The sequence below is a fragment of the Argiope bruennichi genome, chromosome 7 (assembly GCF_947563725.1).
Source record: "Argiope bruennichi chromosome 7, qqArgBrue1.1, whole genome shotgun sequence".
NCBI lineage: Eukaryota > Metazoa > Arthropoda > Arachnida > Araneae > Araneidae > Argiope > Argiope bruennichi.
This window is the reverse complement of record NC_079157.1, coordinates 82,556,843-82,579,661: the sequence shown is the minus strand read 5'-3', so window position 1 is coordinate 82,579,661 and position 22,819 is coordinate 82,556,843. Positions and strand designations below refer to the sequence as shown.

Genomic DNA, 22,819 nt, shown 5'->3' with positions numbered 1-22,819 from the left:
AGAGGATAAATTTTATAGAAAAAGGAAATACCATCCAAGAAGAATCTGCACTGAAGCCATTGTACCATTTGTTCTTTACGGGCCCGCAGGATAGGGGTACAGACTTAATCTGAAGAAAATAAGAGAAACGTTAAACACAATCCAACAGCGCCCTCTCATCATTATGTCTGTGGCATATGGAACCATTTCTACCGAAGCCCTTCAAGTGATAGCGGAAATTTTGCCGATGAATCTCAGAGCAACGGAAATGCTCATTAAATTTCAAATAAGAACTAACTAGTAATGAAGCAAGAATATGAAAAAATGCTTCTGCAGTAAAGATAATCAGATGTATTTTGACAAGTTCGAACAACACCCTGCAGAATGGTTTATTCATGGCTATCGGATCAAAATTCTTGAAATGTATGAAATAGAAAATTTTACAGATGGTTTGAAAGATGATTATAAAGTAAGAGCTGCAGTAGCAATTTCATTACTAGGGTTGTGCAATTTTCGATTTATCGAAAAAAAAATCGATTTTTTGATGCCATTTTTCGAAAAATATCGATTTATCGAAATCATGATCATGAATAAGTCACGATAAATCGCGATACATCGATATTCACAATTAATTTGAGATTGGATTTCCGGTTAGTGTTTATTTTCGTTGCTCTTCGTTTTTTTCACCTTCATACAGAATTTTTGTTAATATTTCTATAAATACTGGCATATTCTAATATGTAAAAATACTTGTTTTACGCATACCATTTTGGAATAAACTGTTTTCTGTTCCCTAACTGAATGATACCATTATGGAAAAATAATTGTGGTTATCAGAAGGCTATAGGCTACCCTTTGTTTAATAGCTAAATATCCATTTTCAGAAATAAAAGCACAAAGTATTAATTCAGATTAAATTCACAATTTTAATCGCAGCTCGCATTTTCACATTGAAGTCTACTCGAGTAAAAAAAGAAATTCCGTTATACTTCCGCTTTCGCCTAGCGGCTCGCGATGAATCGCGATAGAATAAATTAATATTCACAATTAATTTACGTTTTCGATTTCGTTTTGGTTATCATTTAGTGTTCATTTTTGTTGCTCTTCATTCTTATTGTTATTCATACAAAATTTTTAATATTTCTATAAATACTGTGATATATAAATACTTCTAATATATAAAAATAATTGTGTTTTTTTTTAACGCAACGTTATAAATTGTAACATGCAGACATTGTTTTGGCATTGACACACTTTATGAAAGAGGGTTTAACAAAATTATTATCTAACTATTTTTATTCAAAAGAAAGCTCATATCTTTATTATATAAATTGAAACTTCCTTTTATTTGAAGTCGTCCTGATCAGTCAATACGTTAAGAGATGCTTTTTATAACATAGAATAGCTATAAATAAATAATGATATCACGATATATCGAAAAATATCGATATGTGTTGGAAGATACATCGCGATGATGATGTTTCGTCATCACCTAGCCCTATTCATTACTATGGGAAAGGAATCGATAAAACATTTGTGAAATTATCGAATTGCTGAACAAGTTTCCAGGCAGAAGTGCAAGCTCTAAATATAGCCATTGAATATTGCGAACGAGAGGAGGACGGGCAGAAATGTTCACTTTTTTCAGATTCTTGATCAATCCTACAAGCAATGCAATCTTCTTACAATTGTAATAGAGAAATATGGACCATAAAAGGAAAATTTTTTAAAAAGGTAAAAATAAGTGGATAGAGTTAAAGTAGATTCAGGCCCATACTGGATAGTCATGGTAATTAAAATTTAAATTCGAAGTATTTAAACAGAACCTAAAAATAGAATACAACTAACTAAACAACTAAATAAGAACCAATAATAGAGTTAAAAAATGATTAAAAAAAGCCTTTGTCTCTATTTTTATTAATCTTTTGTAATATTTAATGCATTTGCAAAGTATCAGTTGTTACTTTGGAATATTTCTCATATGGCTTCCTTTGTCTTACTCGGCAATACACATTTAGGTAATTCTAAAACACTGCATTGTCTTGATTTTCCTTTGATGCTATAATTTTTGACAATAAATGCAAAGAAAAGATACTTAGTCGTTGAAAGTATATTCAGATCAGTTAAATACAGAACTTCGTTACAGAGTTAATACTTCGATAAACTTAAAAACAGAATTTCGTTATAGAGTTAATCTTCGACAAAGTTAAGAAACAGAATTTCGTTATAGAGTTAATCTTCGACAAAGTTAAGAAACAGAATTTCGTTATCGAGTAAATGCCCCGACAAAGTTAAAAACAGAACTTTATTACAGAGTGAAGGGTTCGACAAAGTTAAAAGCAGAACTTCGTTGCGGAGTTAATGCTTCGACAAAGTTAAAAACAGAACTTCGTTTCGGAGTTAACGCTTCGACAAAGTTAAAAGCAGAACTTCGTTGCGGAGTTAACGCTTCGACAAAGTTAAAAGCAGAACTTCGTTGCGGAGTTAACGCTTCGACAAAGTTAAAAGCAGAACTTCAATGTTAGCTACAAAGCCAACGTATGAAGTTTCATTTACCTAAATCGTTTTTTCAGTTATCACATTTGGCCTTAGTAGCGCACTTATATTTTAGAATATTATACTGTATTAACCCTTTCTAGGGCTGTGGGAAGTATGCTTCCCATCAAATTTATCAATCTTTGTATGAATTTATGTAGGTTGGCATAAGTTCTGACACATTTTTTTAGTAAGTCAGAAACTTAGATGCTTCAGTTCTTTATCTCAGACAAAATGATGTCTTGATTTCTTACTTAATTATTAATGAACCAAATTAATTAATCAAATTAAATTTATCTAATAAGCTAAATGAATCCCTTTTCTTATTCAAATTTCAAGCCTAAAAGTATTTTAACATAATGACTAGAAAAAAATGGCCCTTTAAAGGGTTAAACAATATTCTTGATGTTGTATAATATAGTTAAATATGGATGAAGGTAATATTGCACAATATAATGCAACAAGCTGTGCTATTTAGGATGTAAGCTATGTACAGACTGACACACTGTTAACCCTTTGATAAACATCGATCAATATTTACCACTTTACCATATTTCTGATGATAAAGAAATACGAAATTTCACCACCTAGCTCTTTATTTTAGAGCTAAATGGTGAAATTTTTTGCAATATTTTCAATTTTGAGTGTTTAAATGAATTTAAAAGAATAAAATTTTACAGATATATTTAGACCAAAATCCGATAGAAATGTCTACAAATGTTATTCGTCTAGCTCAAATATATATTTATTTGTTTTCGCGTACAGACAGACATGATTTTATAAAAGTGTATTTAACAGACTGGGAGGTCTAAAATGCGGATATTCATCAAAACATTTTTTTTTTTTGCAATACTTTCTTTCTCTTTGCATACTTCATATACTAGAAAATAACCGGCGCGTGATTGTCTCCCCAAAACTGTCTCGCATACTCTCAAATAAACGTGCCATGCCAGAGAATGCCTTACATGACATTGGTGTAAAATATTTACGAAATGTTACATTTTAACTTGAATTTAGAATTTTTACTGAATTTATCTTGTGATCTTCGGCGATCAATTCATGGTAAGCTGTTAATAGTACTCGAAAAATGAATTTGTGCTTTACACACATTTTTCTCAACCCATTGAAATTAAAATTTCACACAAAACTAAACTTATAGTCACAAAATCTCATACCAAATTTGATATGTTTAAGTCCTTGCATTTTTGAATTAACGCGCTTACATATTTCTAAAAGTACTGACCGACAGAAGATCAACCCATAGTGGGATTTGACTCGAAATTTGACGAGATGTTAGATGAATAGAATTCGGTACACAAATTTATCTAGCTCTCTTCATTAGTAATTGCAGCGTTAATTTATATTCGGACAGACGAACTTTCTTTGAGCAGATTTTACTCAAAATCTGATAGAAATTTTCAAATTTGTTGTAAAGATCGTACATCAAATTTCAACCGTCTAGCTCAAAGCGTTGTTTAGTTATTTTTATCACAGACATTTTCCAAAAATGCATTTTTTGAACTCAGAATCTAAATGGAAGTCTAAAACGTGGATATTCGTTAAAATCTCGAGTTCGAATTTTTTGTTGATTACTATACTTTCTCGATACTAAGTATGCAAGAAAGTAAAAATTGGTAAAATATGACATTGTCAATTTAAAAAAAAAAATCAATATATTATTGAATTAATTGTTAATTATTATTTCAGGGAAATAAAGCTTTAGGATAAACGTATTAAGTTCTTATATTTAAAAAAAATTACATTATTTATATAAATAATGCAATAACTTTCTTAGAAATGATCTTTATTGATCTGCAACAGAGCTCTGATGGATCATGGCTTACAAGAAAAAGATTTGCTCTCAACTAAGTCCGCCTTTCGTTTTTCTACCACTACGGACTTACTGAGGCTTCTCGTGACGTCATTCACAACGATTTGCATTCAATAGACAGGGGGAAAAGAAGAAAAGAATTCCATTCAAAGATTTCACAGCTGGATGGTTCATTTGTAACTTTTCAACGTCGTTCTTTCGTATTTAGAATATTTAGTGGAATCAAGTGATTTTTCTTTGTCTTATACACAATATAACTAATGGTATTATCGTTATTTCTTTCTCGCTTATAAATAAACAAAGACGAAATATTGTAACTGGCAACTGACCTTTTGGCTAATTCCATATTTCAGACTTACCTGAATCAGAAAAGCACATTTTTGGAATTATGTCGGTCAACAAGATAGCTGAAAACCTCTTTTAGACAAATGAAATTGAATATCAGCATTAAACTTAGATTTCTATAAAATTTTGAAAATCCGAAATTTGACCAGAATAAGTCTTTCCATCCGGCTACAAGTAAATACGATAATTGTAAAACGTAAGGAACTAGAATAAATTTCAAGTAAATAAAGTAGATAGATTTAATTAATAAATTTAGCATCTAAACTGTTGATTCGTATCAACTTTTGAACAAAAAAAACAGACAAGGAGACGATCTTTTGTCAGTCTATATTTTCAAATGCATTGAAACGCGATTAACTCAAAATCTCAGTGATTTAAATAAATGAAATTTGATATGTGATCTTGTGATTACAGTTGTAGTTCTATGCCTAATATTGATTTCAACTGATCGAGAAAAAAAAAGATTAAAATACATGTTCCATCTTCGGTTGTTTGCGCATTAACCGCCAAATATCGTATTCTAGATTCACAACAAAGTTCTATATTTCTTAAATCTTCCCCAGTATTATGATAAGGATTTACAGTCTTCCAGAAAATATACGATACCCCCCTTAAAATACCCGGTGTTTAAAGAATTCTATTTTGATAGTTTAAAAATCTTTTTAAATGATGTAAAAATCAATTTTTTTTGGAGTTACCGAGGGAAAATATTAAACTATAGTGGGGGAGTGTCATTTCAAATAGCGATTTTTTCGACTAAACCATGTTTATCTATTACTGTTTCGTATGTAGTTCTGAAATGTTTTGAGTACAAAACGAGCTCAAAAAGCTGAAATGTTTTGAGTACAAAACCAGCGGCAGTTGTCTTTATAAGAAGAATTTAGGATTTTTATTGAAATTAAAATTTCACTTTTAAGTTTAGAGTAAGTACAAGAATATACACTTAATTTGTAGTGTATAAATACCTATTCGAAAAGACTCGATAACTTCAGTTTTATAGGAATAATTACGATTATTCCCTAGCAATGCAGTGTGCGGTCTCAGAAGATATCCAAGTTTCGATTGACCAGGGTTTTTCTATAATTACAAAAGAAAACCAGCTGGAGTTGTCTCCAAAAACTTCTGTAATAAACTTGTCATGCCAGAGAACACCTTACATGGCATTGGCTTATAATAGTTACGAAGTATTATCCTTTGATGTGAATTTAGCATTTTTAATGTGTCTATCGTGTCATCCTTGGCGAGTTTTTAGGCGACAAATTCCTGGTATGCAGTTAATAGTATCTAAAATCGAATTGATGCTTACGTGTTTTTCCCAACCGATTGATTGAAACAAAAATTTGGTACAGTACTACAATTGTAGTCACAAAATCGCATACCAAATTCGATATATTTAAGTCATTGTGTTTTTGAGTTAGCGCGTTACACATTTCTGAAAATAGAGACCTAAAGATAGTCAAATCCTAGTTGGATTTGGCACAAAATTTGTTAGGTGTCCTCACTAAAGATGTTAAATATTTGTACCGAATTTTATCCATCTAATTCTCTTCGCTTTGTTGTTATCGTGTTAACTTATATTCGAACAGTCGGACAGACAGACTTCCTCTGAATAGATTTTGCTCAAAATTTGATAGAAATCTCCAAATTTGGTGTAAAGACCATATACCAAATTTCATTCGTCTAGTTTAAATCTTTTTGAGTTATCTTTGTTACAAACAGACAGACAGACGGTCATTTTCCAAAATTGTGTTTTTTGAACTCTGAGAGGTCTGAAATAGAGAGATTCGTCAAAAACGATTTCAAAATTTTTGAAGATTACATTGCTTTCTCTATACTACGTATGCGAGAAAGAAAAAATCGACATTATACCTGAAAGAAATTTTGAGGCTGTATATTTTAATGATCGTTTTTTTTCCCCCTCTACGGAAGCTTAATATACAAACAAATAAAAATTATCTTATTAATCCTTTATCTAATCGTTACGCGGAGATGTCTTGCCAGTAATAAGCTAAGCTCATTTGTCCGCGAATAGCAATTACTAGTTTCGGATTCTGTTCTATTTTTAACCAATCATCACCTTGCTTTTCATTTTGATTAATCCGAAAACGAATATAAAAGGAACACGATTTCAACACCTGTTGAGTTAGCGCGCTTCACCGACGAGTCTCGGAGAGTGCAAGAAAAAAAAAGAACGGAAACAGGTTAAGAAACACGGTGAACTCTTTGTCAGTTCTCGTTCAACTTCCGAAGGATCACCATCTGCTGCTGTTTGACCAGACTTCATTTAAACATGACTGACTGTGATGTGATTATTGTTGGAGCAGGGATTAGCGGTTAGTTGGTTTCTCTTATTGATCGTTTCTTTTTTAATCATCCGCTGCGTAGTGGTGCATATTTTTAATTGCCCATTGGGCATTTAAAATAATTTATAAATAAATAAATTATATTGCACCTATTAATATTTTTGCCAAAAGTAAGGATAGTTTGAGGAAAGAAATATTAAATATATAGTTTAAGATTTTAAAAAATAATTTTAATTAAATGATTAAATTTCAATATTAATTTATTAAAATATTTCTTTAACATTCCTTATATCAGAAATTTCTGACACTAACCAGTTTACATCCATAAAAAAGATTTTATCGATATTCAAGAAAAAAAAATTAAACCTTTAACAATAGTTAAAATGAAATTAATTTTAAATAACTATGCATCAAATTTTAAGAGTCTCTTAAATGAAGATTATTTTCTCAGATATTTTAACTAAAAATGCAGAAGATTCTGATCCTTGAAAAATTTATCAGTTTTTTTTCAGGTCTAATATTTTTTATGCGACTCCATTTGCTGAAAAAAAAACATTACTTTAAAAAAAGTCTAATGTATAAAAAAAGTCATACACTAGTTTTTTATTACTTTTGATAATGTTTAAAATAAAAGAATTAAATTAATATATTAAAAATATTTCAAATAAAAAATAACTTATTTTTAAAGGTTTTGAAATAATTCTATTTTTTTAATTACAAATGAATTAATTATTTTGTTATAAATAATGTAAGCATCAAGTATTAGTCATATAATATATTGGCAGACGATAATTATTAAACAAACTTTTAAGGTAAAGATTTAAAAAATGGCGGCATTAATAGAAAAATACGTTATATATTGTATTTTTTATTTCATAAAATAATCTCAAATTTATTTGTAATTTATTATTGAAGATTTTTATTAAAGTATTGAAATGCTAAATTAATCGCTTTTGTTTAAAGTATTCAAACAAATTTTAAAAGAAAATTCTTCCTAAAATAAAATGAAATCATTTCTAATCAAATATAAATGATTTTATAAAATTATCTGGTAGAATGGATATAGAATTTTTGGATTGTTTCAATGATTTTCAATATTGAATTTCTATTTAGTTACTTGTTTAAAATTTCATTCACCATTTTAAAACGTAATATATTTTGGTCTTTTCCTGGGTATCATAAACAAATCTTATTTTTGAATTGATTCAATTGAATATTTATATCAATATTAAATTCAAAATTATTTTTATTCCTGCATTTATCAGAAGTAATAGTATTAAATTTTCAATACTTCGAATTTTTACCTCTTTACTCCAAAAAAATTTAATTCTTCACCATGACTTTTGTCTGAACATAAGATTCAATATTCAATTATTTAATTTTTCTTTTTTCTTTTGAAAATTATTAAAAATATTTTATTCTGAACTGGTTTGAATTGAATACGTTTAGAAAACTAATCCACACTTATTTTCCCAACAACTTTTTATGGTAAAAATAGTCGTATCCATTTCAGTTACAAATTTCTTTTTAATTAAATTCCGGGATTTAAAACTTAGAAATATTTAGTATTTTTATTATTTAATTTTTAGACTTATTCTTTTTTTACCTTTTAAAAATCCTTATTAATTGAACTCTATAAATTTGTTTAGGAGTATTTTTTAATATAAGTTATTGCTTACAAACTATTATGATTTTCTACAAAGTAGATTTTTTTGAAGATATTTATTTTCAAAACTATTTATTTTCCTTTTTATTCATTATTTTTTACATTCTAAACAGTTTCTTTATAAATAGTTCACGAATTTGAAAAACCACTATAAATCTATTGTTTTATTTTTTTTAAAAAATACTGTCTTGCATTTTCTGACATTTTGGCAACAATTATTTATACTTAATTGGCCATAAAAAGAAAAAATATTTCTACATTATTTAACTGCATATTCATTTTTTTAATGATATAATTCTCTCTTTTTTTAAAGTTTTTGGTCTATATTATCGAAATTAGTTTCATCTCTGTCTGCAAGCAAGTTGGCTCTTTTTTTCTGACCTTTAAATTAAAATTATATTTACAAATATATATGCGAATATTGTCGAAATATTAACAATTATCGTTCCGTTCTCACCATTTTAATATGTTGGATTCAGCCTTCCATATTAATTATTAATCAGTATTCTGTGTATGCTGTCTTCCAATTTCTTTTATAGAGCTTTTTCTTTGACCATGCTTCAGATTATTCTAAAATTTCTTATAATACTAAAATATATTTTCTGTAGCTAGCTTGCATTTCAAAATATACATTGTTACATTTTATATTCATTTTTAATTAAAAATATAATTAAATTTTGAAACTCAATTTCGTCGTGTATAGTGCGCTTGTTACCCAAGAAATAACTATGTGTCAAATTTGTTTACTCTATGTTCAGCATTCTACATTTTGAAGCGTTTTCAAACACTTTTTGTATCACGTATAACACTCGACGCATCCTGCAACTCAAAGCTATTATCCAGCCTATAAAAATCATCACGTTAAAAACAAACACAATTAGTATATCCAGTCTGATTCTGAAATTAAAATTCATAAAGAATCGGAGAAATTTAAATTCAGTGAATCATTTCTCCACTATACGTGAATAAAATTTGTATTTGCATATCATATGGAACTAGCGAAAATGAGTACACGTATGAATATTAATCAAACATAAACGAACTTGTACGTGTTCAGAATTTCTGCCTAAAGAAGTTGATGCATTCTAAAGATAGCTTACAAAAGCGCTTCCGTATTTTATTTGTTATTAAAGATATTTCATATAAAAAAATTAATAATTTTTAAAATTATTTTTAGAATAATTCTATTTTAAGAAATTCCCAAAATAATAAATTTATTTTTTGTAAGCATCAAATATCAGCTTTAGTATATATTCAGCAGACGATAATTACAAAACAAATAAGTTACGAAACGAAAGAAAATAATTGGCGATATAAATCGAAATTTATCGTATTAATAGATATTGAAGGTATTTATAGAAACTATAAAATAATCCAAATTAAATAGGTGTTTAGGCATCTCCTGTGAAAATATAACTGATATATTTAGAACTTTAGAACGGAACGGATATATAAAATTTTGTGTTCATAATTTCCTAATTATGCAGTAATGATAAGAAATAGCGTATGTTTTAATCGAAATGGAACAAAGGGCTGCTTTATATATAAATTATTTATTTTCAGGAAAGCATTCGCAGAAATTTTCTTTCACAAAAATATTAGAGGTTTTAAATATGCATGCGCACTACTGCTATCGAGAGTATTTATTATTACGTGTTTATAAAATGTAGTCACAGGTTTTGTCTGCATTGTAGTTGGATTGCGACAGTAGAGTTTTCATTGCAAAATGCAGAATTATTTCGTCCAAGGTGTTCAAAAGGCACAATATAACAGCATAAAAATTTTGCATGTCTAAATTACTTCTGATAACATCACAATGCCATTATAAACTCAAGTATTTGAGCAATCTATTTCGAATTCTTTGGTGTCTTTGGCGGTAATGCAGTTTCAAATTCTAATTCTTCATGTAAAATGCTTGATAATAAGTAGAATTTTTCTTTTTAAGCTATCAACAATAAACAAAAAAAAAAGAGTAAATATTTAATGAAACAAAGAAAAAATACTGTTTAAATTTCATTGCAACAAGGGAATCTATTAACTGAAAATGACGATTACAACATTTTCTCTGTATTTCATATACAAAAAAGTAAAAATGCCAATTTTTTTTGTTTGTTTAAAAAATGTTTTATGTTAGAATTAAATTACATTGTTAAACTATAAACAAAGAAGTATATCCATTTTATTTTTAGGATTTTTAGAAAATGAAAATAAAGGAAATTCATAGAAAAATGAAAAGAATTGTGTAAGGCTTTTAAAATAGTATGAATTATGTATCTATTTAATGAGGAAATTTAAAAGTATTTCGATGAAAAAACTATTAAGAACAAGGTATATAAAGTATTTAATTAAATCTTTAACTGGACATTAATTCCGGTGAACTAGTTGGTCGCTAAAACCGAAAAGTTTTTAATAATCTTCTAATATCATTAATTTCTATAAAGAAATATTCTAATTATTACATAATTTAAATAACTTGGCTGCCATTAGCAATATTCTTATTTTGAAAATTCTTTAATTCTTATCTTCACATATGTTCTTGATTTCTTTAAAATGTTCTTTATTAAAAATATGGATGTTAAAATAGTAAAACTTCAGTGATTCTTATAGAGTTACCGTAAGTTGTCAAAAAATTTTTATTTTATTTTTTCAATTTTCAAGTTTTTAATATATTTTATAATTTATTGCTATAAAAATAATTATTATAAATTATTATTTTTCAAATTTAATTCGAAATGGCTCTACTTCCGAAAAATCAATTTTTGATAGTTAATAGTTCTAAAATAATTTTATATATTCTTCTGTCATCGGCAACACATGCACAAAATTTCAGAACTCAAGTACATGAAGGAAAAGCCAAAAATCGATTGCAAAGTTTCATCTTTACATACATGAAGAGTGCGAAGTTAAGTAAGATCGTTTTAAAAGTTTTATAATCGCTGAATAATGCGACCTCTGGGTTATGACAAAACTGTACGTTTCATATACCTTTACTGAATTCGAAATGAACATTTCTGGAATTTTGTCCTAGTAACTGTGAACTCGAAAACTCAAAGATGAAACTAGATAAATGGATGCAATTTAATATGTAATGTTAATTTCAAAATTGCACATTATTGAATTAATCACTGTATCAAAAATAATCATATTTATATTGAATTTTTTTTAATTGAAATTTTTATTATTTTTACATCTCAATGTTAGAATATATCGGAAAATAGAAAAACCATTATAATTATTTTTAGATGCAGTGGAAGGTTATTAAAAAAAGGAAAGAATAATTTCGCAATGAATGAGATACAATTAGCTCTTTTTTGCATTTGTTGAATCAAATAACGGTAATTGAAACTGAGCGTTCGAGGAATATATGCCGATCAAGGTCACGTGGTGTTATTGAGAAAACATTAGTTGGCTTTAATGATATAAATAATTTGGCATGCGAAATTACTTGAGTTGAGAAACTGCTTATTCATTTTTGTAAATTATCATTTCGCTCATTAGGAAGATCGTTACATTCTCGATTGCATCGATATACGTTTTTTTAATTTAATTAATAATGGTATGAATTATAAGAGATTGTTAACCTTTGACAGCTCACTAGATAAGTGATTTCAATGAATTAGCATTTTCAATTTGAGAACTCAAAAATGAAATAGAGGAATAATTCCCCAATTTTTTTCCCCCTCATTTTCCAAAATAAATGTTATTTTTCACCCTCTTCTCAACATAAAAATTATGGACTTTGGGCAAAGTCGTCAACGCCATTAATATTAATTTTATTTTTAAAGAAAAGCACATGAACATTTTGTTCGTGTTCGTGTTACCACGGAAAGGGGGTGCAGTAGCTTCTGAGGGTAAAGACTCCTGAGCACCCGAGGGCAGAAGTCTGACTTCTAGCTCATATGAAGATGAAATTCACACATTCGCTTGCACAACCCCTTTTTACAGGGGGGCACATTCACACACTTCACAGAGAGAACACAGATGGAGAACAACCATGCCCAAACCGGGATTCGAACCTGGGACGCCCAGATCACGGGGAAGATGCGCTACCCCTATGCCAGGACGCCGGCATGAACATTTTATTTTATGTAATATGGTATGCATTTCGAATGCCTTTTCCCGTATACGAAATAGAAAAATTCCAACTTGAGATATCTACACTTGGACCTTTCTAGGTTCGAAAAACACATTTTTGGCATTATGTCTGCCTCTCTGCCTGTGACAAAAATAATTTTAAAACACTTCCAGCTGGACGGATACACTTTGGTGGTATTTATACCAAATTTGCAGGTTTCTATCAAAGTTTAAGCAAAATAGATTCTGAGGAAGTCCGTCTGTCCGAATATAAACGCGGTAACTACAAACTGAAGGGAAAGCTAGATAGATAAATTTATCTGTCTAAAGTTAGGTAATTTATCTATATAGAGCTAATTAAATAAGATTTTGGAACACATTTAACATTTAACCAAACCTTGAGCCAAATCCAACAAGGGGTTGACTTTCTACACTTTCAGAGGCATGAAAACATGATAAATAAAAAATGCAGCTACTTAAGTATATCAAATTTGGCATGCGATTTTGTGAATACAGTGGTAGTTTTGTGTCAAATTTCCATTTAAATCGTTTGAAAAAAAACGCGTCTAAAACACAAATTTGATTTTCGGGTACTATTAGCCAAAACATCGTCAAAGATCACAAATAAATTACGTAAAAAATGCTAAATATACGCCAAAGATAATTATTTCGTAACTATTGTTCACTTTTGCCACACAAAGGATTCGCAGCTTACCCAAAGCCCAAAATTTTATGCAGGGTGAGGGAGATAACAATTTTATAAGAGAGAATGTAAGAAAGTTTTGGGGAGTAAACTCCCACCGTTTTTCTTCCGAATGAAGCCAAAATTTATCACTGAACTGACACATTAATTTTAGTTACAGAATTGTTTACAAAATATTATTTATTCAAAGCGTCGCATTTTTTTCTTCATTGCATTTATTTGCATGAGATTTTATAGACCGACAGATGATCAACCATCAGACACAATTGAAATCGATCTACTCTTTATATGCTAAAACTGCATATCAAATTTTATCTACTAAACGTTTTGTGATTATCGTTTTCACTTGTATTTAGGGAGAAAGCCGAACTTTCTGTGAATCTATTTCGGTCAAAATTGGATTAAAAACTGTGCATTTGGTGTCAAGACCATATATAAAAATTGCACCTCTTTAGATCATTGAGTCTTTGAGCTATCGTGTTCAAAGACAGATAGATAGGGAGACATAATTCCATAAATATGGTTTTTCGATCTCAGGGAAGTCTAAAATGAGAAAATTTATCAAAATTTCAAATGGCGATTTCAACAGACGATTATTAGAATGCGAGAAAATGCTGAAAAGAGGTCAATATCAGGACAGTTTTTTATAAACAATGTTTAAAAGGTTTCTATCGCTAAGATTTGAATGTTATTTTACTAATTAAGTGAATCAGAAGTGAAAATTACATAAATACAAGTTTGAGTCTGTTAATGAGCAATATTTATGGAAATTGTTTCATTGAAAACATTACGAAGACAACTAAAAATTACTTTAAAATATTAATTTGGTATATGAAAAAGAAATATATTCAACTATAGATTTCCATAGCTAAAATGCTCAGAATTTTGAAAGATTAAATATAAAATTTTCTCACGCTTGAAGGTTATTCAATGTATTAATAAGTTTGTATTTTAATTAGTAAAATATACATTGCTTAAATAGTACATATATTTATAATTATGTGTATAAAATACAATTAAATAATGTCACGCATTTGTAAATACATTATATATCAAATTACTTTTAAAATTGCACATAATATATACACTTTTAATGTAGATTAGAACTGTATAACTAACGAAACAGAAATAATTATTACTTTCCATTTTAGGTTTAAGCTCAGCAAAATTGCTGAGGGATTATGGGATCGATGTTATTGTGTTGGAAGCACGTGATCGTGTTGGAGGACGAACGCTTACGAAAAGGGTAAAGCGCAATCAATTATTTTCAAATCTAATTTGTTTTGCATAAAAAAAGAGGTCACTTACCGTTAGACCTGTTATTCTGTTTTGTGCGGGGAGAAAATGTAACATTTTGACTTTGACCTCATCTTTTGGCTCGTATTAAAATGAGGTCATCTTAGTATTGATATTGTCTTGTTTAAAACAATCTTATGATTTCGATTTTTGAAAAAGATACTATGACTTTGTAGAGACCTTCTAGCATTGTTATAGTATTAATGTTAGTGTTTACAAATAATAAGGGCACCAGTGTTTAACCAGTTAATTGTTTCGACCTCTTTAGAAAATGCGTATCTAAATTATTATTACTCCTACTAATTACTTTAAATTACTCCAAAACTATAAGTTACTCTAACTTACTTATAAATCTTGACGAATAAACTTGTCATAACACAAAATGTTGTCCTTTTTCCATGATCAGTATACTTGTCAAAAACAGTTAACTGATTAAAAGCTATCTTTGTAGTGTTATAGAATAAAACATAATATACTTATATGCTTTTATAGAATTCTTAATTTTAAATTACAAAATAAAAAAATTGTAACCATCATTCAACTGGTTACTATTCAATCAAAACTATTCTTTATTCTTGTACCTGAATTGAAACATCAAAAATTCTGTTCTCAGAAATGTAGAGGAATTAAACATTTTCTGTAGATGCCAGAATAGAGGAAAAATCTGAATTTAAAAATAAATTATAATCGACTTGAAATCAAAGTAGTAGTTACTTGTAAAGCAAATGAAATTTTCTGTGGAAATCCTTCACCCCATTGACCTTCTTTGAAATTATGGTCTACCGTATGAATCTATGCACAATACTCCGCTAATGAGATCTCTGATTGTTAAAAGGTTACAAAACGAAAGAAAAATCTATTTAAAGGTTATCAAAGTGATTAAATCTTAAAAGAAGTTACGCACGAAAATTCGTAGAATCGTGCATATTTTTTGAGATTGCAAAATCCACAGCCGCACACATAACCAAATCCATATAATTTTCAAAATGTATATTTAAATAATAGTCATTGATGCAAGAATAAAAAGAGTATAAAAATGGGTGAAACTTTTCTTTTTTTACTTTCTCTTATAAACACTATAGAGAAAGTATAGTAATCGTTAAAAAATTCGAACACGAGATTTTGACGAATCTTTACATTTTAGAGCCCCTTGAGTTTGAAAAACGCATTTAAAAAAAATACCCGTTTGTTTGTCTGCCTGTGACAAAGATTACTAAAAAATGCGTTGAGCTAGACGGATGGAATTTGGTATAGAGGCTTAAAACCACATCTATAGATTTCTATCAAATTTTGAGTAGAATTCGTTCAGAGGAAGTCCGCCTGTCCGCTGTTCGATTATAAGTTAGCGCGAGATACTTACGCATTAACGCCACCGCAGTTACAGATTTGGCGGTTTTTAAGTGCCGCCAATCATTTTTAAAATTCAACGCCACCACAGCTACAGATTAAGCTTTTTATTGGCGCATTAACTCAAAAATCGCCAAATCTGTAGCTGCGGTGGCGTTAATACGTAAATATCTAGCGCGATAACTACAAAATGAAGAGAACTAGATACAAAATTCGGTACACAGGTTTAACATCTTTAGTATAGACGTGACCAAATTTTGGCGAAATTCAAATAGAAGTTGACCATCCGTCGGTCTGTACTTTCAGAAATATATAAATGCCATAACTCAAAACTATAGCGAATTAAATATATCAAATTTAGTATGGGATTTTGTGACTTTAAGTGTAGTTTTATGTCAAATTTTTGTTCCGATCGATTGGGAAAAACGCGCCTGAAACCTAAATTCGATTTTTGAACATTTCTGACCGCATGCCAGTAATTTATTGCCAAAAATTCGCCAAGGATTATACCATAGATTAAAAAAAAATGTCAAATTCACGCCAAAGGGGCTAATATTTCACAACTATGTCATGAGAAGCGCTTACTGGGAGAACATCTATATTAAAGATTGTGCAAAAAAGTTTTGGGTTTAAAATTTTGGGTAAAAAGTTTACCATTCCCTCTGATTTTAAATTTATGTTCTCTTTAATAATGATAAAAATTAATTATATATTTTTTTTCTTTACAGAGTCCTGAGGTCAATTATGTGGACATTGGTGGAGCTTATGTTGGACCCACGCAAACTAACATATTACGAATGGCGAAGGAGCTTGGTGTGGATTTTTATAAAATCAACGAAGATGCCGACCTTCTACTGTACCGAAATGTAAGTTTAAACTCTTGACATAAATCCGATTTCTTGGCCGGTAACCATAAGCTCAATAAACTATAATGGTAGTCTGTCGAAAACCGAAATAGAGTTCCACAAACACATGAAAAATGGGAGAGAATCTCGCATTGAATGATAATTACAGTCTATGAATAACAATTATTTTTTAATGAAGTCAATTACCGCTCACAGAATTAACTTTGGAATGCATAGAACTTTTTGCAGGATGTAAAACAATGTGATTATTGATGTGAAAGGATGTAAAACGACGCCTTGCATTTTACAGCATGCAGTAAGACAAAGAATAGTTAGTTGTCAGATGACTTGTGCAAATACATATCCAACTGACCAGGATGCCGAATTTATGACACTTCATTCAATACATTGTCACATTAATGCATCTAAATTTACAATGAATATAGAGCTAATAGCCTTAAATAAGAGCACACAAGGGAATATTTAATCTGAAGCTAAAGACATAAGACGGAAGCAAAAATAGACTAAGTTTCTGTTTTATGGCAGTGTTAGTAAAAGCAATGGCAAATGAGGCATTTTAAAATCCTATGCAGCTTACACTGTAAGATTCCCCAGCTCTCCTCCCTTTTAATGAATTAATTAATTTATATTAGCATTTCAACTTTTTTTAATTTAAGATATTAATGATTAATTTTAAGCTATTTTTTATTTTGAAAATATTGTAACTAACTTTATCTACGCGACAATATGTATGTGTTGTATTTATTTGCCAACTACGACTCATGGTTATACAGCTTTAAAATCGTATGCAATAATACTTAATTAAATGCTTGCTATTTATAAACATTACAATAACTCTTTGAAGGTATTAAAGCAAAAAAGTACCTGACCAATTATGCTTCACTAAAGTCGTATTAAATTGTAATTTGTATTAAATTTTTTTATAAATGGAAAAATCAAATGCATTCTATAAGAATCTATTTATTAAATTACTAACTTTGCATGCTCGTGAAAAATAAATATAATCAAATTATAACTTGAAAAATTTCTGAAATTGGTGAATTCAGTTTAAATATCTTTAAATATTTTGAGTGAAATAAAATGCCCATACAATGCCATCAAACCAATCAGTCTCTTTAAAATTGACGAAAACAAGGTTATGACACGACGTTCTGTTCTTCTAAGATATGGACAATTACTAAATTATTGGTCGCTAATTATTAACTTTAACAAGGCATGTGATTGAATTTATAAGTAAATATAAAAAATATTATCCAGTCGCCAAGTTGATATTTTTAGGAATTTCTCATCAACACCAAAAAGAAAAAATTACCATTTCTAGTAGATATTCTAGATGAACTTTTGACGAGTTTTTCTACGGTGAGTTTGATTTCGATGTGCTTGGCAAGAACCATTCTTGAGTTTTTACTTAATTTTCTTATCTTTCCTACGAAGAAAAGTATTTCTTTATCATGAATGTAAGATAGCACTCCATATTCCGCACATTGATTATCATTCGCTTTATAACCATTTAACATCCTGAATATGCATTAACATCCTGAATATGCATTAAATTTTAACATCCCAAATATGCATTAAATTTTAACATCCCGAATATGCATTAGATTTTAACAACCCGAATATGCATTGGATTTTAACAACCCGAATATGCATTGGATTTTAACAACCCGAATATGCATTGGATTTTAACAACCCGAATATGCATTGGGTTTTAACATCCCGAATGCGCATTGGGTTTTAACATCTTGCATATGCAGTAAATTTTAACATCCTGAATATGCATTAGATTTTTTGATTATTCCAATTTTTGTGATCAGGGCCAGAGAATGCGTTTCGGATCATGTGATGATCCCAAGCGAGACTTCTTCGCCGATCTGGATATAAACACCATCAGCTCACTCATTGATAAAATGGGAGCCGAAGTAAGTGAAATTCTCTTTTACAAGCAATGGTATGTTTAGAATAAAAGCATGTTTTAGAAACATAATATGTTTCAACTTAGTTTGAATTGTACGAAAGCAGATAATTCAGTAATTATTTCTGATTTTTGAAAAATTTGACCGGACAATTTTTCTACTCTTTTCATTTTAAGGTTATTTCATTTCAGATGAATTTCTGCAAAAAACTAACAAGACAGATATTCCTAAATTTTCTCACATAATATCTAGTAAATGCATTTAATTAATTACGAAAGAGTCTATTTGCTATTTGTAGCTAATATATGATTAATACAAGCACCATAAAATCAAATGTGTATTTTAGACTTTTTTGCACCTAGTCGGAACTATATTTTGACTCAAAATTACAATTGCAGTCATAAAATCAGATATCAAATTTCATGTATTATTAAGACGTAGTGTTTTTGTGTTATCGCTGCTGAAAGTACAGAACAGTGGATGTTCAATCCCTACCCTACAATTTATAGAATCAAAGAATAGAATTTTTTATTTAGACGCACTTTTCCCAAATGAATGAAACAAAAAAACTCACACAAAACTGCACTTGTCACAAAATCATAAGCCAAATTTGACCTATTTAAGTCATTATGTTTTTTTAGTTATCCTATTTTCATGTTTCTAAAAGGGCAAACCGACAGGCGGTCAATCTCTTGTTGAATTTTGCTCAAAATTTGTTATATGTCTATACGATAAATGTTAAAACTGTATACCGAATTTTATTTAGCTAGCCCTCTTTGTTTTGTAGTGTTAAGATGTTAATTTATGATCAAACAATCGGACGGACAGATGTTCTCAGAATGGATTTCACTGATGGAAATCTACAAATTTGGAGTAAAGACAGTGTACCAAATTTCATCCGTCTAGCTCAAAGAGCTTAATTTTTAGTTATCTTAGTCATAGAGAAAACAGATGGCATTTTCCAAAAATGTGTTTTTCGAACTTAGGGAGATATAAAAAATAGAACTTCGTTAAAATCTCGAATCTTTTGAATTTTTATTTACCATTACAGTACTTTCTCGTATGCAAAGTATACGTGAAAGTATAATATAATTAAATACGGTACGAATAAAAGTAGATCACTCTCAGTTACCCCTTGTGGATAATGTGTTGGCTTCTGTTTCCCTGTCGGAGATTAATGCAGGTAACAAGTCCTTACATACAAGAAATCAATACATCTAGTTTATTTCAGAATACTTCTGAATATTCTGAAATAAAGTACAATGAGTAACTTTGTACTCATAGAAGAAATAGAGTACTATGAAGAAAGTAATGAAATAGAGTACTATGAATAAACTTTGACGGTGGAATTTAATCTAGTAAAAGTATTTTTGTCTTGGGACATTTCTGTGATAGGCGAGTAATTGTGTTTAACTTAGTGACAGATGTCACATGATCCCTTTGAGATTAATTACTATAATCCTAAGCAAACTAAGTTTTATTTGCACAGCCATACAATTAATTGAGAAATCAGATTTAAGCAACAGTCGGATTGTATTGTAATCTGGTTAGTATATGCAAGCAATTCTTGTATAGTATAATATAATATAAATTCATTTTGTATACCTCGGAAACGGCTCTAACGATTTGAATCAAATTTTATATACAAATAAGGTTTTGCTTTTTAAGTGTATTCTATATAGGTATCTTTCCGGAAAAAACGCGGTTTTACACACACGCAGGATTTTTTATAACTAAATATTACCATATGGCTTAACATGACCTGCATAAGCATATCAGACCCCACTTTCGCAATTCGATTAGATTTCGCTTATAACTTTAAAGGTGCCATAGGATAGGATTTTATTTACACTTTTACAAAAGAAAAAGAAAAGAAAAACTGCCGAAAAATTGTCTCCCAGGTACTTTGTAAAACTTAAGTACGACGGTTCTCACTTCATTTTAAAATTTAAATCAAGACAGCTCTAAATTTTATTACAATCATTCTATTATAATTCGGTAATAATTTTCCGTTTTTTTAGATGAATAAAAAAACTTGATTATAAAGCATTTAAAAACAGCAAATTTTGCTTCAAATTCTGCATTAAAGCGCAAAGTTCTCTCATGTTTGTTGAATGCGAGCTAATTTAAGAAAAACTGATTATTTATTTGTCTGCAATAAGAAACATTTAAAATAAAGGTCATCAGAAATGTGAAGATTTTAAAAGAAAATTTTAAAGTCAGCTCATTATATAACAAGTATATAATCGTCCGTTGACCATAAAGTCAATGAGGCAATATGAATAACGTTATAATCCAGTAACGTTTCTACAAAATTATTCGCTGTACGGTCGCGAACATTATGTTCTTATTAGAAGAGTTCAATCTTTTACTTCAAATTCCCCAATTACCTCGCTAATTTAACCCATTCGTTGGCAACGACATGTCTGATCATACATGGCATTATAGAACTTTTTTTGTATTTAGTTCAGTAATCAAGCCAAAGTAGCTAATAATTAAATAAATAATTAAATGCTTGAATGAGCGGAAGTTGTAACTTTTTAATTCTCTGAAAAATATGAGCATATCACATTTACCATACTAAGCATTTAAACGATAATTTTTCAGTTTATTTAAAATGTCTACGTATTTTTGCTCAGTTGGTCTTAAAAAAGAATATTATTAGGCCGTGAAATTAACGAAAAAAATATTTTATTCTGATAATATCTTACGAATAGGAAAAATATCGTCTGATGATTTAATCTGAAGAAATATATCATCTGATCTGAGGAAGTTAGCCTCTTAGATTATACTTTTTTTTAATTAACAGAAATCTCCATATCCAAAGGGGAAAAAAAAAAAAATTCCGATTAAAGTTTATTTTGCTTTATTGTTGGTTGTACGCATGATCGATTATTAAATTTTGCTAATGCGTTGCGCATGAGTAATATTGTAATAAACTGTGACATAAGTAAATATTATCACTCAAATGAATATTCGGGCAAAAAAGTCATTTTATCAATTCTTAATTTCAGATTAATTTTTTTCTATAATTGTTTCATTTACTTCTTTTTATAAGTCTAATTTTCAAATATAAAAAGGATTCTACGAGAATCTTTTGTGAATTAACAATAAAGTCTACTTTATTGGAGCTATAACCTCATCTTCAATTATTTTAAAAATTGTCAACAAAATTTTTTTCTTGACATTGATTTTTCCTTTAAAGAAATTTCGATAATTTTAATGTTATAAACTATTTTTTATAAATCATGCCCTTTAATCATAATTTGATTACTAAAGGGCATGATTTCTTACGAGTGGCTTTTTACATTTTTTAATCATCATTTGATACACATCAGTAAATCATTACAAAAATCTTAAGTCGAAAGACCAGTACGAAGTATAACTCAGAATGCTGATATTCGAATGTGGCGCATGCCAAAAAAAAAAAAAAAAAAAAAAAAGTAAAAAGATGAAAGTCAAGTTTTTGTGTCCCTATAGGAGCTTATTAAATAACTACCAATTCAATAAGAATCGTACAGAAATCCCTTTGCAATATTTACAAAAGAAAAAAAAATAATGAAAAAAAAACAGATTTCTAGCTTAAAATATTAGGCTTCATCTTCGAAACAGTGTTTTTCATTTGTATACTTTGCATCAGTTATTATTTTTTTTCACCTCTTCAGATACCCAGTGACGCTCCTTGGAAAGCCCCAAAAGCTGACATCTGGGACACAACCTCCTTTGACACATTTCTCAAGAAGCATTGCTGGACTCAGTAAGATATTTTCCTTATTTCGTGAATTGTTTTAAATAAGCTGCGTAATCAAATAATAACTCAAGGGAACTAGGCCATTTTTTACACAGAAAGTTGTCAAAATTTGATTTGTAAATACAGATTTTTTTTTTTTTTTTGTAATTAAATAGTATATTTGAAGGAAACTTTAGAGTACATAAAAATAATGAGCCGTTTTTATTA

The 22,819-nt window shown here is 29.1% G+C and overlaps 1 protein-coding gene across 1 annotated transcript in view; it reads left to right on the top strand.

Annotated features, from left to right (window-relative positions):
- The first annotated feature begins 6,847 nt into the window (after positions 1 to 6,847).
- Positions 6,848 to 22,819, top strand: part of LOC129975651 (amine oxidase [flavin-containing] B-like) — a 31,460-nt gene continuing 15,488 nt past the window's right edge. The window contains exons 1-5 of the mRNA XM_056088752.1: positions 6,848 to 7,023; positions 14,588 to 14,682; positions 16,808 to 16,945; positions 18,763 to 18,867; positions 22,527 to 22,618. Coding sequence (XP_055944727.1) covers positions 6,981 to 7,023; positions 14,588 to 14,682; positions 16,808 to 16,945; positions 18,763 to 18,867; positions 22,527 to 22,618 — 473 coding nt within the window. The 5' untranslated portion in view covers positions 6,848 to 6,980. The remainder of the gene's footprint in view (positions 7,024 to 14,587; positions 14,683 to 16,807; positions 16,946 to 18,762; positions 18,868 to 22,526; positions 22,619 to 22,819) is intronic.